Genomic DNA, 18,550 nt, shown 5'->3' on the forward strand with positions numbered 1-18,550 from the left:
TAAGAAAGTCGAGTGGAAGCTAGGAGTCTGTGTGGTCACACTTGTGCCCTCCGAAGGGCCACAAAATGCAAGCATTCGGCTGCAAACTACCACACGAATACAAAGTAAGGCTACTAAATGTTAGTGCAGATAACAAGGTGCCTCCTGCTTGGATTTGTGTAATATGAAAAACATAACACACACAAAGAAATGCAGGTTCTTTTGCCCTGACACCATATGTGACTACACCACCGCATAATACAATGTATCTACCTGCTACACTTGTGTTAACGTCCGCAATCGAAAACGCCGCTTTCATGAGAAAATACAATCTATCACGTAAAAACGAGAAAAAGAAGCTGTAGATGTACTACATCCAACAGGGAGCAAGGAATCCTGCGTGCCAATGCAATCTGGTCTTGCTCTAGCCGCGCTTTAATTGCACTATTTAATGTACCGAAAATTCATTATCCTTTATTCAGTCGGATGACGTCCTCGAAGGCACCGAGAAGAACAAGACTGAAAAAAAAAAAAAAAAATCCCCGAAAAACGGAAGACAGCTATCAGACATACTTCGTGTGCATCTGGAATGGCCGGAGGGCTGGGACCTCTAATACCACCTTATTGTGCCAGCATTTCTCGCCACCATCACCGTAAGATTTTAAAATGACGGCAGTTTAACCATTGCAAAACGATTGAAATACAACTTACGTTTTCTCCCGAGACAATCCAACAGCCATGTTGTATCCTATATGCGTCATTCTCGACCCAGTCCTCTTCGACCCAAACTGCCTAAGAAGTCCGAATATGCTGTCCTTCTTTTCCATGTTTCTGCGGGAGTATCTCTGTATACAAAAGGCAGATACAAAGAGAGTCATTCGCATATCGGAAGCGAATCTCTCGTGATAATAAAATGTTCTTTTTAAACGTGGCTTACATGGAAGCCTTGCGATAGCATCGTTCCGCCAGAGTAAATTTCTTCAAAGACGTCCTCCTATAAGAAGAAGACTTTAGTGTGGGCAGAACTGCCTGTCAAATGCCGTGTGCCCATAAAGAAGACGTAGAATTTGTGTTCTTTCTTCACGAAGTGCTGCGCTAATATTAATGCTTGGACGTTTATGTCTTTTTCCGTCGTGGAAGACGTCACGTACACGTGGAGTCAATTTTACATTAAAGGTTAAAAACGTAACTAAGCACCAAGGTTGAGGGAATATTCTAAAGTATCATCCCTCGCTGTGATCATCATAGATCATAGATTAGAAGAGTAGGTGGCACTGATGGCAAGTAACTGTTTCGAGGCTGAAACGCACAAACAGACGAACAGAACACAAGCCTCAAGGTGCCTAGGATATGAACAATTGAAACATTTCCAGTGGTCAGGTGGCACAACGATTGCACTCCTGTGTACTACGCCGACGAAGTCTTCAGCGATCCAAAGCTAATATAGTAGCAAAGTAACATGGACCCCACAAATAAACATAATCTAATATTATACGTTAGTAGGACATATTTGTGGGATATCTGCTTGTCTCAGAGACCGAGCAACTCGAATGCAGGATGCATTCTTCGATTTCGCAATTACTATACACCGCCATTATGTCACATGTTACGCGCACGCTCAATAAAATAAAAAAAAACAACTATGACACTTACACTGTTTTTATTTGTTTCTGCTCGTGTTTGCTCCGACCATCCCGCCTTCGTCTTTGAGACTCACTTTGCTTTGCCGAGCTTACCGTCGTGCATCAAAAAGACCATACGGGAAGTGTTTTTATAGTCTTTTCCCTCGGATATACGCTCCTCTTATGTTTATTGGTTTATTGGCCTATAGTCATCAGAATTTCCATGTCCTAGCCTGCACTCTTGAAAGAGACCTCCGACCATCATCCCGAATGACATGCCCTGATTTGTTGAAAATAGCAGGCGTACGCCTTTTTTGTGCCACTTACGCGCTACATGTCACAAAAAAGGCGTACGCCACGCACTTTCAACCTATCAGAGGAGAGAACGATGTCATTCGGGATGATCGTTGGCTAGGAACATGCTATGCGGTGAAGTCCTGCTTAACTTCACTCTGTTCACGGATGGCTCCATTGACCACCGTTCCGAGAGCGCCACCAGCGCGTACTACATCCCGTCAATGAACATGGCCTGGCAAGAGAAATCAGTTCGTTACCCAATCTCATCTACGACGGCCGAGCTCCTGGCCTTGTTACACGCAGCTGCTGCGGTTCAAGTCACCGGAATAACTAAGGCCGTTTTGCTTACGGACTCCAGAAGTGCCCTCTACGACGTGGTGAACCCCATGAGTAGCAGCATCCTAGCCCGATGTATCAGGAGGTCGTGTGCCCAGCTTAGGCTAACCGGAGGTGAGGTTACACTCCAATGGATCCCGTCTCATGTCGGCATCAGAGGCAACGAAAGAGTCTTCATCCTTACTAGTTTCGGCCGACACTGACAGGCACATGGTCGTCAAACAGCTAGTTGAGGTGCGTCATCCTGGCATACATGACATCATGCAGAATCACCGACCCTCTCTTCCCACGAAAGATCTTCCCCGTGTTATGCAGACAATGCTCCATCGATTACGCACGGGATCTGCGTTCACGAACTCGCAACTGATCAAGATCGGCTCCACGGGGGACTCCAGTTGCGGTCACTGTAATCATCCGGAGACTATCACCCATATCCTGACAGAATGCCGTGTATACCATACTATGCGGGAAACTCATCTTCCCCACGCCAGGCCTGGCATACTGACGGACGTCCTCTTCCCCGAAGGTTCTTATGCGGAACGACTTTAAAAAACTCCCGGCCTCGTGCGCTTTCTTCAAGAAACGGGCCTCGCGGAGAGACCACTCAGTAGAGACCACAATATCGGTCATCCTGCCTATGCATCACTTTGAAATCCTCAACTCCCCTCTCCCCCTTTCCTTTTGTTTGGCTATAATCGTGACGATGCCCACGTGAGTAGGGCCAACAACGGCAAGCTACCTCGACACCCCCCACCTCTGCTTAACTTTCGGCCGTCATCATTCCTTCATCTGTTATCACATAATTTCATCTCATCCTGGCTAGAGTCGTAACGCAGCCCCATATAAGTGAGGCCAACAACGGCAAGCCGGATTTCGTCACCACCACCACCACCCACTTCTGCTTTAAGAGCATGGGTTCTGAAAGTTTATTTAGGCTTTACAACGCGTTGTACGCAATATATCCGTTAAACAGAGGTCATTACTGTCTCAACGGCACCGGTCGGCGTCAGGCACAGGGCATGAACGCCAAAGGCGGTCCTCTTGATAGGAAAGTGAGCCTCTTGAGAAAAAAAAGGAAAAACAAAAACGTACGAAAGCAACTACACTGCCACACACCAGTGAACTTCAGTAAATGAACTTTACTCCCCCCCCCCACACACACACACAGATTAATGTTTGCCTCCCTCAAGAGCTTAGTCACACTCCTAGACGTTTTATAAGATTTACAGCTTATGAAAGGAAGAGTACTCGGTGCAATATATGAGAGCAACATCAATGACAATGATTTTACACTGGTGCAAGAATCTGGATTATTCTATATTTCTCTTATCTGTTTCTCCAGAGTGTATAATGCTGTATACACACATTGCATGTGCTCTTTATTGTCATTGCTCGTGTCATCGTCATACTCGTGTGACTCGGTATCTATGGCAGTCTCCTCCCCCACTTCTTACACATACCAGAGACTTCTGATAAGTGGTGATAACAAGGCTTGCACTGGAGTTACGCTCGCCGTTGTACACCATCTTCAAATGGTGCTCATCTAAACACACTTCACGCCTCCTTGGTATCATATGACTGTTGCTCGTCCGTATCCTTACGAAAATATCAGATCTGGTTCTTATCTGGCCTGATGAAAATTTCCAGATCTGCTGCTGATCAGGAATTGGGTAATTTCCAGATCCGTCATCCCAATCAGGCCAGGGGGCTTAATCGTTTCACACGTCCAACTTAACGGCACGAGACAGCTGAACGAGTCGTTCAGGCTAACGGAACGAGCAACTTTATCGATGCTTTGCATGGTCACAATCTGTGCTCCTCGTGAAGCTTCTTCTTTGCGGTTATTGTGCACGTCACGAGTCACGTGAAACGTGTCACGTGTTCGCGTTAACGAGAGCTCCGCCTCTCGCTGGCTCGCGAACGATGGAAGTGATTAAGCCCCCAGATCTGTTTGGCATCCCAAGCAGCACAATGTACTGAAAGTCGAGTGCAATAGGGGTGGACGGGTAGGTGGAAGGCCTTGAACAGACTTGTGAAACTAAAGAACATTGATAAAACACATACCGGCCACCCCTATTGCACTCGACTTTCAGTACATTGTGGTGCTTGGGATGGGCCTGCATAACACTTCCAGATATGATAATCTTATCTGGCCAGATCTGTTTGGATCTGACCTGGATAACATTTCCAGATCTATTTGGATCTGACCAGAATAATGTCTCGAGATCTGGTAATATCATGCCAGACCTGTTTTGCATCTGACATGAATAGCATTCCCAGGTCTGATGATGTCATCTGGCCACATATTTAAAAAAAAATCACTGTCGAAATCATGTTGCTGCTGTCTTGAATTTCCTCACGACAGAAATGTAGTTACAGGATCACCATGTACGGATAGTATTCGTTCCAAGATGTCACAGTCTTGGTGCACCCTAACTGCATAGCTGTAACTGCTAGCAGTCTGTTTTAGTGTCTGTGTGTGCTGTATAGAAGACACATACAATTATACATGCAAATATTATGAAAACAAGTATTTTATTAACATGACTAGAAGTGCTTACATATATAGGTAGGTTGAATGTTTACAGTTCGTGCTAAATGGCACTTTCAAACTCAAAATTGGTCAGTCGACTACACTAAGGTTTTTACCTTTTAATGTATTTTAACGTTTCCACCTTGGAAATATGTTCCGCATGGTGCCTTCCGTACTCGAGACTGATTGTACTGACTCACCCTGAGCGAGGTCCGGCACGCCTTGGCTAAAACCCGACTAAGTCGGATTTCCCATGATCTGATCCGGACACGGCTTGACTTAGCTTGAATCCCGGCATTTCGTATGTCCGGCAGGTGTCGGATAAGGCCGGACACAGTCTGATTTCCTATGATCTGACCCGAAACGGTCTGACTTGCGTGGTATGCGGACAGTTCGAAGGTTCTGTTAAACCCGGATATAGTCGGATTTGCCATGAATGCATTCAGATGACACCTGATCTGCATCCGGGCTCGTGTCTGGCTCATCCGGAGTTTTCGTACGGGTATGGACAGGTATTTGACATGTAAGCCGAAGGTGCAAAGCGATGAAGCGTTAAAGTGATATATATATATATAGCTGAAATGAAAATTGAAACACAGACTACGAAGGTACGGGAAGTAAGAAAAAAAGGGATAATTTATTTACATTTAAGATACTTGGAATGCTAAAAGGGTTGTCTACGTAACGGCGGAAGCTCCGCCTTCGTCAGGACAAAAATATGTCAGTGATACACAGAGCTTATAAAGGCTCGCATAGTGACGTCATCGGGAAAGGGAAAACCCCGCCACCTGGCGGTTGTCAATGGGTCACGTTCGAGAATGTTGACTTGTCAGGTTCAAGTGTGATGTCATCGTCCTTGGGGCAGTGGCTTTGTCCAGGTTGCGCCACCCATCCGGCTGAAAAGGAATTGGAAAAAAGTGCTATTCGCTATTCGCGGTCGTCGGAACCCCATTCACCAAGTATATTCTTCTATTCCCGGTCGTCCGAACCCCATTCACCATATATATATATATATATATATATATATATATATATATACCGGGTGTTTCAGTTAAATCCCCGGGCTAAATAATTCGCGAACGGGTGCACCAATCCACGAACTTTCTTTTTTACAAGTATCTGTCCGATACCACCTACAAGCTGCACACCGTGTGAATGAGTGGGAGGCGCTCATCATTAAAATAAAAATGCAAATGAGTTTCGTAAAAAAGCGTAACTTCTGAAGCAGGGCGCTGTCGGCATTAAAATGGGTACTACCCCTTTTGAGACCTTCAATGGACACCTTTTAGAGAAAAATCTGCCATCGAAGCGGGTCATTTGTTGCAGTAATTAATTGGTTTCGGTTTACGTATTTTTGTCGCGGCTGGTCGCGGCGCAGCGCAAAAGGATGCTCTTTCACTCCCTTATCCATCAATAAATTACGTCCTTACATTAATGAATTACACCAATGAATTACACCAATGAAATACGCCCATTTGCGCTTCGCCGCGAACAGCCGCGACAAAAATACGTAAACCGAAACCAATTAATTACTGCAACAAATGACCCGCTCCGGTGGCACATTTTTCTCTAAAAGGTGTCCACTGAAGGTCCCAAAAGGGGTAGTACCCATTTTAATGCCGACAGCGCCCTGCTTTAGAAGATACGCTTTTTGACGAAACTCATTTGCATTTTTATTTTAATAATGAGCGCCTCCCACTCATTCACACGGTGTGCAGCTTGTAGGTGGTATCGGACAGATACTTGTAAAAAAGAAAGTTCGTGGATTGCTGCACCCGTTCGCGAATTATTTAGCCCGGGGATTTAACTGAAACACCCGGTATATATATATACTTTTACCCGTTTTACATTTTTTTACTTTCCTTTTTACTTATTTTTTTACTTGTACATTTACATGTTTCTTTAATGGCTTTTTTGCCCTCATTATAATTCATGGGCTTGCACTGTGGCATTGAGGAGTGCTCAGTCACCCTCCCAGGTGATCGCTCGCAGAGCGACCCCTGGTCGCCTTTGCCAATTTGCCAATTCCGAACGATGCGCAGCTACCCAGAGCTGACGAGCCGCAAACACGGCGAAACACGTGTCCTCTGGTGCTGTCGCATCGTTCCATGAGTATATATATATATATATATATATAACATAAATAAAATGAAGCGTTAAAGCTCCGCTCTTTGTCTCTCTTTTTCTTTTTTTCCGTTCTGCACGGTGAGAGAGGTCAGAGCAAGGAGAGGGAAAGGAAACGCGCAGTTTTGCCCATAACGCCTCGTATTGTTGACGACTTCCAAAGGTGTGATGAAGACCGCGCGGTAAGACTCATTGAGCCGATGCGATGTACTTAAACTAAGGAGAAATGGGCTACAATGTTGCGGAAGAAGCACCTCATAGTTTACGCTGGCAAAGTACGCGCATCTCTCGCCGTTATGGCGACAGAAATATGTCAGTAAGCGGCCAAACGACATGTAAACAAAGTGACATGACCTCAAAATGACGTTTTCACGTGCGACCAGGACAAGATGGCAGTGTTGCCAAAAGAACCGGCTTGAGGGTGGTTACAACAATGGCGGGTTTGTGTCGCCCCTGTGCCGAGCTCACGCTCCTGTGACGATGCATTCTACACCAAAAAGAGAGAGAGAAGAAAGCTTTTTTTCTGACTCTGTGATCTTTTAGTCCGAATTTTCCCGCCAATGAGACCAGTGTGAAGAGTTAATCATGGAAAAACGTTTCTATGTTTGTCAAAAAATCACTCGGTTTGCTTGGGAAAGTTAAAGCATAATCTGTGAGCGGACTATTCGGTCTCCTGTAGATAACGCAGACAAAACAGTGAGCACAGACACTGAATCCACCGCGAGCACTGACCCAAACAGCTGCTCTTTCTCTTTCGTCTCTGTCATGCAGCTGTAGGGAGCAATACGTGAAGCTTTATCTCTGCAAAATACGAAACTACGTGTACGCCACATATGTTTCATTCATATGCAACCAATTAAATTTGTCGGTGCAGCGTAGGGATGAGGGCATAGCCAACGGCACCAAAAATTAAGCGTAGCTTGTTCATGTCAATATTCGAATTTTTCGAATATCGAAGCGAATACTAATATGTGCGATTCAAATTCCCAACCGAATATGAATTTCAGTAATTGGAAGTCATTGGAAGAAAAAGGAAGTCGAGAATGCTGCATACGCCATACATAATCCATAGTCATGCACTTGACAAAAATAAAAAGAGGGAATGCTTCTCGGATGCTGCTCGGATTATCTCAATGATCACACAATGGACCCTTAATAAGCACCATAAGCATAATTGGTGTTGCCACGTTTGAAACGAGCAGTAGGCTGCGAAGTGTTCCGTGGGATCCCTATACGAGAAAAAGGCCGCAATGACTACTTATCGCAGCAGCAAAATCGGGAAATATTGCATATGTTTAGCAGTGAGCCTTCGTCACCGAAGACAGCGTCATCGGTATTGCAAAGAACTGTATTTCATGAGCATTGTTTCATCTCATGGGAAGATTACACCAGAAAAAAATGCATTCCTATCTTCAAAGGCACGCCTTATCAAGACAATGAAGCGGGCGACCAAACACACACCTCCGCCTGATAACCACCAACCGCACACCTCCAACTGAAACACACTTCCCTCCTTATCTATTCCTTGCCTTCATACAATTCCCCCTCGGTTCTTGCTACCAACGTTCTATATCCGTCTCCAACTGCGTCAGCCATTGACCCAAACACACCAGCTTACCGTCGAGACGCGCTCTGCTACAAATTTAAACATACCCCGAAAATGAAACGAGCCGTCTCCCATAAACTCCAGCGGCAGTGCGGTGACACACCAAAAACGCCGACGCAACAGGCCCAAACCAGTGACGTCACCAGAATGTGGGCGGGGGGGGGGGGGGTGCAGGGCTGCCGCTCCAATCAACGCGCAGTGCCTGTTCCATCGATCGAAAGCCAGCAATGAGATGACGTCTCTGCGACGAGCCCATTGAGGAAGGAAACACAGGAGCTGCCGTTCCGAACACATTTCCGTGGGACCCCTCTGGCGGTCGCTCCTGTCAAAACCGCCATTACTTCCTGTGCACCACGTGATCCTCTCTAAAGTTTCGGTTTAGTAACGCTGGTGTTGCTCGCGCTGCTTTCCGCGCTTTTATGCTGTTACAAAGTCATTTACTCTTAAAATGTGAGCACCATCGCGGAAACAACGTTTTGTTAACGTGTTCTTCCCGCGGTTGCAGGTGTCGTTCAAGAGAAAGCAGCAGTGTTACGGGAACAACGTTTCATTCGTAAGTACGCACTCGATCGGTTGTTTTGTCCCCTGCCTGTGAGAGAGTCATCTTGAATCGTCCGTTTGCAAGCTGGCGCTGTGCTACAGCTGCAGATTCATTCGATTTCGTATACTGGTATGCTCTTCAGCAACAAAAACACAAAATGTGGCCACGTCGTCACATAAACGTCGCTGCCACGAGTGATGTTTCTAGTCCTGCGTGCTTGTCCTACAGACAGTGACCGGTCGTGTCGTAGAAGGGTAAACCAAGAGTAAACCCCCGAACACACACAAATAAAACTGGACGCGCGGCGTTCATCACAATGCAGATATCTGAACTGCAAGACAATCACGACTCCCGTCGTCTGCTTTGGGAGCTGGCCTGCGCATGCTCTTGGGGCCACGTGAGTGGTCACATGGTAGACAGAAGCATCCCAGAATGCAATGCGAAGGCTGGCACGCCCGTCCCAGTGGCTTGCAACTTCCTGACAAAATGACGTAAGGGAAGTTGCAATGACACCTGGATTTACTCTTCCGGTCCTAAGTTCTGCTGGAGTCGTATAGAGTAAGTGTGATTTTCAACCTAAAAATAAGCGGATATTCCATGCTTAAATGCACTAATTCTGCGGAAAAGGGACATAAAATGTATCGCATACCCTTGCATCCTGCGCCTTTGGAAAAATGTTGTCAACGTAAACTAAAATTGAACTAAGGGGTGTAGGCACTTGCCACCAAATGCCGTGCTGTGTACTTATCACGTTGAATTGTGCGTGGCTGTGATAAGGTTATCAACTCGTAATGTGAATAAAATATAGTTATTTGAAGCTTCAAATTGGCCGCATTGTAACAGAACATTTCCCACAGCAAAAGATTACGATTTTGAAGCGCACGCCGAACGAAATCGAAGCATGCACGATGTGTCACGAAATCTTATCTTTGTCATAAGAAAAGTACGTGCGAAGTATTTGTGACAGTACGTTACTTCTTTCGGGTGCAGGAATTCCCAGACGAACTCATCTTGGTTGCCGTTTAAGCCAGATCGTATAAAGTTTTGCTTTGCTCCAATTGGGGCGCAGTTTTGAACCGCAAGTTCGAAGACCCAGCATGCGCAGCGCTACTTCTCAACTCGCAAGCCACCCACGGCAAAAAGTTGGAAGGGCCGCTCCTGTGTTTCCTTCCTCCATGGACGAGACCCCAGCGCACCCTCCATACATCGACGACCTCGTCGCCATTCCAGGCGTTTAAAAGTCATCGTCCACGTTGCGCTTGCACTGTGCAGGGAAGCAGGTGCGCTGAACTTTGTGGCTGATATACGCAGGTAAGCGTGTTGGTTTGTGACTTTTGCTGCGACCTTTGCCGTCCAGTGCCTTGCTGTCTCTGATCCCAGTCACTTGCAGTAGTTAAATAGATACTTCGATGGATTTAAATGTTCCAATATTCTATGAAGTTTCTAAATTTTGAATTTTTAAAATTTATTGTACAATAAAGTAATAATATTTAAGTTCATGTGGTTCTCCGCGAACGAGAACACATAGAAACAGTCCACGATAGGCAAGCCTGAGCGGTGGGCAATACACGTAAACAAACACAAACACGAAGGCTCAAACCAGAACGTCTTACTGGTTTGAGCCTTCGTGTTTGTGTTTGTTTACGTGTATTGCCCATCGCTCAGGCTTGCCTATCGTGTAATTTATCCACCACCTAACCTGCATTTTCGCCATTCTGTCAAATAGAAACAGCACTGCGAGGGGCACGCGTTGTAAATTCCTGTTTCAACTTTTTCTCCTCTTAACTATTTGCTACGTTTGCATTCGTTTATTTATTTTTATTTTCAATATTGTTAGTGTGCGTAGCAGCAACAAGAAGTTATCAGCTGTATAGCGTTGGTTTCACTGCCGCAAATAAAAACGCGACCTCAATATAAGCGCGGCGGCAAATTACGCCGATAAACCTTAAAATGGCAAGAGAAATATGCAAGAAGGCACAAAAAGGTTCCATTAGAGTTCCCTGGAAGGCCTCAGAGAGGATAAACCGTTCTTCGTTCTCAATGAAAAATAATAGAATAAGATAAAGTAAGTTATACGATAAAATATACGCTCCTAGAGAAGGTAAGATCTTGCTACTTCGCAGGGCAAAGCAATTATCAAAATTTTGCACCCTGAGCGTGAGCATCCTTCTTTGTGGGCACATACTTTGATGCAGTACATTGTATGTGAACGTGGAATGTCATCGTAATACACACAGCTGCTGAGCCTCTATAACAATGGAGAGCTGCAAGTGAAAAGTTCGCCACGTTGTAGTAGGTAAGCAGGATAAATTTACGGAGGGTTTCGACAGAGTTACTTATCCTAAGCAGCAGCTCCTTTTTTCCTGCCTCCCTCCCTCTTTTTTTTTATATTTTATTTTAAACGTCAAACATGCTCTCCACCGAGCGTTTCGTGACATATCCCCAATATCCTTCGTTTAGGATGCCGCTTGATAATGCGTATGAGCGTTTCCTGTTTATACAACAAGAAACTGGACACTTTTGCGTGATACAGTACTCAGTGCGTGATACAATTTCCTCTGTACGGCGAAAAGATAGGTCTTGAACGCTACTCAGACTGGAGTTTCCATGCGTGACACTCATTTTTATACCGCAGTCCTTCATCTTGCACGCGCGCAATTGCTGACGTTCCTACTTCGGCCATTGTTCAACACAACCACTTCAGCAAGAAATTGTAGCGGTCACTTCTAATGAGATACCCTACCAATGGTCGCCTTTGCCTTTTAACAACAACAACAACATATATATTGTGATGATGAAGTGGGGAGGTTTTCCACTCTAGGAGTGGAACGCTACCCCATAGCTAGGGGTCTAATATGAGTGGTGACAATGATCAGTGATGACGATGAGAGATGACGGGAATGATCGAAGTGGCGATGACGATGCTGGACGTGATCGTGGTGGTGGGAGTGTCCGAGGGCGCTGCTGGGATCATAGTGAGTCCTTTAGGCCTGTCGCCTCAAAGAAGTCAACCACGTGACGTAAGGCCGCCCTGGAGTCGGCCGCAGTGTCCCAAGGGCCGAGGATGGTCGACAAGTTGAAGGGGCGGCAGCCAAGGGTGGCAAGCTGCGACTGCAGTGTACGCCTCTCGTTGACATAGGTCCGGCAGCGGAGGAGTATGTGCTCAACGTTGGCAAGTACGCCACACTCGTTGCACATAGGGCTAGCCTCACAGCCTAGCTGGTATCGATAGGACGGAGTGAAGGCCACATTCAGACGTAGCCTGTGGATGAGTGACTTCAGAGGACGAGGAAGCTTTGCAGGCAGTCGGTATGACAGCGTTGGGTCTACATTCCCCAAAGAGGACATAGTTGGAATGTCGTGTTGCCACTGTAGGGTAGACCAGGAATCGGACAAATGCCTGAGGAGGGATCTTCTGTCTCCTCTCGAGAGTATAATGGGCATAGAAGGTCGTTGTTGGTGTGCAGCGGCAGCGGCAGCGTCGGCCTCATGGTTCCCAGTTATTCCGCAATGCCCTGGAACCCACTGAAAGGCAACGTAGTGGGAGCGATCTTGTAGGGACTTCAGGGCGCACAGGATGTCTATCACCACTGAGGCAAGGGAACCGCGGATGCCCATGTTTTTAATGCACAGAAGAGCTGCTTTGGAGTCTGTGTAAATTACCCAGTGCCGGGGTTCACAGTCTTCCAAATATGTCAAAAATAACAAGATAGCATAAAGTTCAGCGGATGTCGATGAGGTACGGTGAGATAGACGACACCCACGTGTAACAGACTGTGATGGAATGGCAAAGGCTGAAGATGAAGTGTCCCTGGTCGACGATCCATCCGTGTATACAGCGGTACTGTTGCGGTATGCCTTTTAACGTTTGAAAAGAACATATGGAATAATAATGAAACCGTTGTGCATTCATTTATGTGGGTATCTTCTTGCTCTTACTTCAAACTATAATCGCGAAAATGAAATATGTAGACTGTCTGAATTGCAAATAAACTGTTTTTATCATTCCAGCCTGCTTGGGTGATCATCAGCAGCCAGCTGTTCAGTGGGGATAGATTAGCAAGCATCACATGAACGACTCGGGCTATTACGCGGTAGTAGCATAGATGTGACTTAGCTGAATATAATGTCTGTTCTGGTCCTCCATAACGGATAGGAAAACTGTACCACACGGAGAAACGTTATCCGAACCAAGCCTCGCGAAACCTCCGAACCCGTGCGCCGTTCAGCGTAACTATGTGTAGAGTGGGTGGGATATAAAAAATATTTTCTCGCCCTTATCAAAAAGTACCTTCTCAATTTCTTATGTGCTTTAATATAGATATTGATCTGTCATCTCCATCTATTTGGATTGTTCTCGGCCGACCGCTTCATTGTCAAAAGTGGCGTTGGAAACGGCCAACTTTACCAAAAGTACGGCATTTGGGATTAAATGGGGTAAAAACATGTGGTTCTGAAGTATGTAAGGTCCAGGGCACGCTGAATTCATTCGTCCCTTCCAGCTTTTGCGAAAAGAGCCCTTGGCTAGGCGCAAAGTTGTAAGAAATAGCGCCAGAAAGCAGCCCTGTTTCGCTGGCCGAAAATGAAACACGAGGCAAGAACTCGATATTGGCAGAATGTTAGGGTCACGCTCTTTCATTCCGTGTCACTAAAGTCCGCCTAGACGCAAAACCCTGCTCAGAAGGTAACTTTTTTCGTAGCACGGTTTTCGCGATTCTGACGAACTTTGACCCCGCCTAAATCGACAACGGTTCAACACTGTCCAGTAAAACTCGGGAAAATATCTTTTTTTGAAATAAGGAGTCCATGATAATTTTTGGAAGCAAAACTGAGGGGGTCGAGCACGACCTTTGGATTATTTGGCCTGGAATGACCCATTTACTATCCATGGAAGAAGGATGATGCAGAATGTGAGCGTAACAATAAAGACTAGCTAATTATCATTATTTCTCACTACAGATCTTATTTGAGGAACGCAGTGCAGCGAAAGGCTTCAGGATGACTCTAAAGGAAACCCTGGTACGAATGTGCAAGTATGCAAAACCTAACATGGAACTCGTTCCACTCAAGGCACACTTGTTCCTTTTGCTTGGAGGTAAGCAATGTTAAATACACGTACGGAAGGCTGCACCTAGAAACGAGTCTAGGGCCTAGGGAAACTGGAGGTATCGGTGGAGACGCTATTGAAAGACAACAATAAACGGAGAACAAGATGCAGTGGATAACTGCCATTCAACATCTAATCACTTGAATTTTCAAATATGCATGGGATTTTTTTTTCGGTATTTGTATTTCCCAGTCATCATAGCATTCTGAAGCCATGCGCGCATCAGTTTGCGATATTTAATATCTGGTATGAATACAGACGTCTTTCCTACGTTTTTTGGTATGAGTGCTGCCGCCAAAGTCATGCTCAGTCTATTTTTTTTTAGTTAGATGTTTAGTTAGGTTTTAGAGTTTAGATGCTCACTTGTACCGAGGGCACCTCCTTGCGACTTCCCCTGTGCCTGTGACATCCACTTGGCCATCAGAAGCTGTACCCAACTTACGTTCGTGTTCCATCACCTGGCGCTACTAATCTACTAACTGACCAACACATGCCCCAGCGTCACGTCTCTGGTTATCAACACGAACTCCTTCCTTTCGGAGATTAATCTTTAAAGCGATAATTTAATGGGTTGATCCTCAAGTTAATATAGATAGATCCCTTAAAGAACGATGCCGTCCATGCATACACATCCCCTTAAAATTGTGTCTTCATGATATCTGTTTCCTCCACCCTGATTTTTCTTTCAGCCGAAGTCTGTGTCATGCCTTTCACGTCACTCATTGCCAAGCAACTCGGCATATCAGCTGGTCACATCGGCATCATCAACACGACTCTCCTCTTTTTATCAATAGTCATAAAGTTTGTAATCGGATCCATCACAGACAAACTGCAGAAGCTTAAACTGGTCATCATTGTGGTCATCATCTTAGAATGCATCTTCCACATCCTTAAAATCACCGTGCCACCGATAGGCGGAAACGACGTCACTGCGAATGTGAGCATTTCAGGCTGCGATATGCACAACAGGACTTTCAGCATCTGTCTAAATGAGGCGTCACCAGCTTCGTGCGACGTTCGAGAGTACCACCAATGCACACTAAGCTGCTCAGCTGATTTGAGCGACTCCGGTTCGTGGAACACTGAAGTACACTCGAGTGTCCTTTGCGAAAAAAACAAGTGTGCGTTAGTACGCTTTCTATCAAATGCGTCCTTTGAAAATGTGTGTGTGATACCGAACCCCGCGTGTTCCGTGACGTGCACGCCGGCTACAAAGCCGAACCCGATCTTTCACTCGCAGTTTTGGCTCTTCGCCCTATTCAGCATCGTCTCTGGCATGTGCTCCGGAGTAGCAGTATCTTTAACAGACACAGCAACGTACTCAATACTCAAGGCCAATAAGGAGGACTATGGAAAGCAAAGACTGTGGGGGACAATAGGGTGGGGCGCGATGGCGCCTGTAGTCGGTCTTCTCAACGATTTAGTGACAAACGGTAGTTCGCACGTGGACTACTCACCTGGTTTCTATGTCTTTGGCGCCTTCACTGTCCTGGACATCGTGGTACTTGTCTTCTTCTTGGACATTCCTGCCACAAGCCGGACCGATCAACTCCTCAAAGACGTCAGCAGAGTACTGGCAAAGCCACGGGCAATATTCTTCATCTTCTCGGTATTCAACATGGGCTGTCTCATGGGTCTCATCTGGAGCTATGCCTTGTGGTACCTTCAAGACCTGGGCGCATCATCGACGCTTCTGGGAATAAATTTGGCAGTTCAGTGTTGCGGCGGTGAGGTTCCGGTCTTGTTCTTCTCCGGATGGATTATTCGTAAGATTGGCTACGGCAAAGCGGTCAGCCTGTCCATAGCTGGTGTTGTGCTACGGCTCGGAGTCTACAGCTTCGGAACGAACCCATGGGCCATGCTCCCCGTTGAAATAACGCACGGACTTTGCTTCGGACTACTCTACGCAGCCTTAACAACGTATGCCAGTGTGAGTGCTCCACCTGGAACTGAGGCTACAATGCAGGGGATACTGAGTGGCACCTTCGGAGGTCTAGGTAAGGATTCGTGACTGCAAAGCCCATGACAGGACTTTGGATTCCTTTCTTCCCTTCGTTGCAGGGGACGCGTCACAGTTATTGTACGATGAGGTTTTCATGTCCTTGCAGGTATTGGCACCGGAACCCTGGTTAGTGGACAGCTATTCAACTTAGTCGGAGGACGCCAGACAATGTACATCTTCTTCATATACTCTGTAGTATGCTTATTGGTTCACGTGTGCGTCGACTTCTTCTTGAGCAGAACTGCAACGAAAGAAGGTGAGCTTCACAGGTTTGGTGCACATAACAGTTGCGACACAAAAGGACGCCCCCTGTTCGAAGGCGGTGGCTTACCGACAAGTAAAAAGGAAAAAAAAAACGCGAAAGGCAGATTGTGACCATTAGGTGCAGCATTGGTTCATCAAGGAAATAGTTACTGGTAACCGGGAGAAGCACTTCATGGTTACTGGCCCTCTACAAGGCTTGCCCCTTGCACACTTGTTAACTGAAAAGCTTCCCCAAGCTACCCCAAAGTTGAAGTGGGTGTGGGCTTGTTTCACATTGTCTATTTGCAGACGAGATCGTTAGCTGTGGACTCCTGTTCCAATGATGGTGTCTCTCATGGCATGTAGTGGCGTTTAGTGGTGTGAAGGAAGTGTCTCGGAGGACCACCTCAAGGTGTCGAACCGAAACGTTTTTCGTTCCGGTTTTCGTTCCGGTTCTATCATAAACGGTCCGGTACCGGTTCTGCTCCGGAGCAAAAAAAATAACGGTTCATTCCGGTTTTAACCGGTCCCGCTTCTGGTGGGCATATTCATTCCCAGAAAAAAAAATCAATGTTGCTAAATGTAAACCCGTTTATTCCGCATACATGGCATTTAATATTAATAGGCAGCTGTGAAATCGGTAGCTCCTGGTTCCTGTAGGTCACTGTCCGTTCAAATAGGCTTTCTCTTTCTTGAAGCGCAATGACACAGACGGACTTGTTTGTCGTGATGTCATACGTAAAGTACGTATGACATCACGACAAAAAACGACACGTTGTTGCTGGATTGGTGCGATCGTGTCCCATCCGAATGTCTGTTGCTGCTGCCTACCCAACAAGCACCACCACACGAGTACGACGCAAATCGAGGAACACCTTCACTCACAAGGTGCATTCTTTTCGCTTGCACCGCCTGCACCAGATCTGAACTGGGTTATTTGCGTGCTGCACTTTCCTGTTGAAAAGAAAGGCATTACTAATAAAGTTCCTTTCAGCTGGAAAGTGCAGCTCCCGAAATCCTGTCTTGCGTGGAATCCGAGGTAGTGCAGTCCAGTGCAAGTGAAAAGAATGCGCTTACAAACGCGCTCGACGGCTCCGTTTTCTTCTTCGTGCCGTGTCCACAAAAGAGGCGCCACATCGCACGCGCTTGCGCTCGCGGATACCTAAATGTATTCAACTTCGTTGCTCTAATACAAGGGACGCGCTGCGCCGACAGAGAAGCCGTTACGCAGCCCCATTGGGTCGTTGTTTTGTTGAGGAGAGTTTGGGCGGATGAAATTAAAACGAACACTACGGCAGATTGGTAGAGAGTCATAATCGGTCACATGTACCTAGGGCCGGTGCTAGGGGAGTGCGGGGCCTGAGGGCAAAGGCACATCGCGGGGCCTATGCAAGCGCGGGGCCTAAGGCGGTCGCCTTACTCGGCCCTCCCCCCTATCGCCGGCCCCGCATGTACCTCCGAGTCTATGTACGCGAACGATAAAACGTTACAAAGGAAGCCAAGGGTTATGGTATGCCGACATACATTCCACCGTAACCGCAACCCTCGTAAAGTATCCATGACATGACTCCAGAACACACGACGTCAGTTTCATTCGCCTATTCGTAGTCCAAACCGGCGAAGTTTTTCCTTAGACTGAAAACCGTTAAATAAATTTTTCGGTTTCCCTCCTGAACGAAGAAAACGTATACCGTTTCGATTCCGTTTCGGTTCGCACTAAAATAGCGGTTTTTCGGTTGCCGATTCTGGTTCTCGGTTCCCTCCGACACCCTGGGCTGCCATATCATTTAAGGCTTCCTCTTTTTTTATGATTATCTGACATGCAATGATTTATGTCGTTCGGACTGCAAACCCAGCTTTCTTAGATAAAGTACGTTACGCATTGTCTACTGCCACACGTATTCATTCACTGTCAATTCTTCTCTGCAGCCGTGAAAGCCCGCACTGTTATGGTGGATGGATCCGACGCAGCTATAGCATTGCAGTCGGACAGCGAGCGCCTGTCTTCAACAGAGAAGTCGAGCGCAGCATATGGAAGTCATTTTGACACGAACAGTGCAGCTGTCAAGCATAACGGAACTACAAACTACGCCATAGCTTAATTATGCGGTTGGTAGATTCCATCATCGTTCACGAGTGAACGCCACTTGCAGTACCAGA

At 46.4% G+C, this 18,550-nt stretch overlaps 1 protein-coding gene across 1 annotated transcript; it reads left to right on the forward strand.

Annotated features, from left to right (window-relative positions):
* The first annotated feature begins 2,020 nt into the window (after positions 1-2,020).
* Positions 2,021-18,535, forward strand: LOC135395928 (major facilitator superfamily domain-containing protein 6-A-like). The gene is made up of 6 exons (XM_064627015.1): positions 2,021-2,348; positions 2,392-2,468; positions 13,998-14,133; positions 14,835-16,142; positions 16,254-16,403; positions 18,320-18,535. The coding sequence occupies exons 1-6, from the start codon at positions 2,021-2,023 to the stop codon at positions 18,490-18,492; spliced, it is 2,172 nt and encodes a 723-aa protein (XP_064483085.1). The 3' UTR covers positions 18,493-18,535.
* Positions 18,536-18,550: the final 15 nt, after the last annotated feature.

The sequence above is a fragment of the Ornithodoros turicata genome, chromosome 5 (assembly GCF_037126465.1).
Source record: "Ornithodoros turicata isolate Travis chromosome 5, ASM3712646v1, whole genome shotgun sequence".
NCBI lineage: Eukaryota > Metazoa > Arthropoda > Arachnida > Ixodida > Argasidae > Ornithodoros > Ornithodoros turicata.

Excerpts from the sequence above, each read along its gene's own strand:
- LOC135395928 (XM_064627015.1), top strand. The coding sequence starts at position 2,021 with ATGCTATGCGGTGAAGTCCTGCTTAACTTCACTCTGTTCACGGATGGC. Across the intron at positions 2,349-2,391 it reads CCAGCTTAGGCTAACCGGAG|AGGCAACGAAAGAGTCTTCA; the intron begins GTGAGGTTACAC and ends TGTCGGCATCAG. Across the intron at positions 2,469-13,997 it reads TCGTCAAACAGCTAGTTGAG|ATCTTATTTGAGGAACGCAG; the intron begins GTGCGTCATCCT and ends TTCTCACTACAG.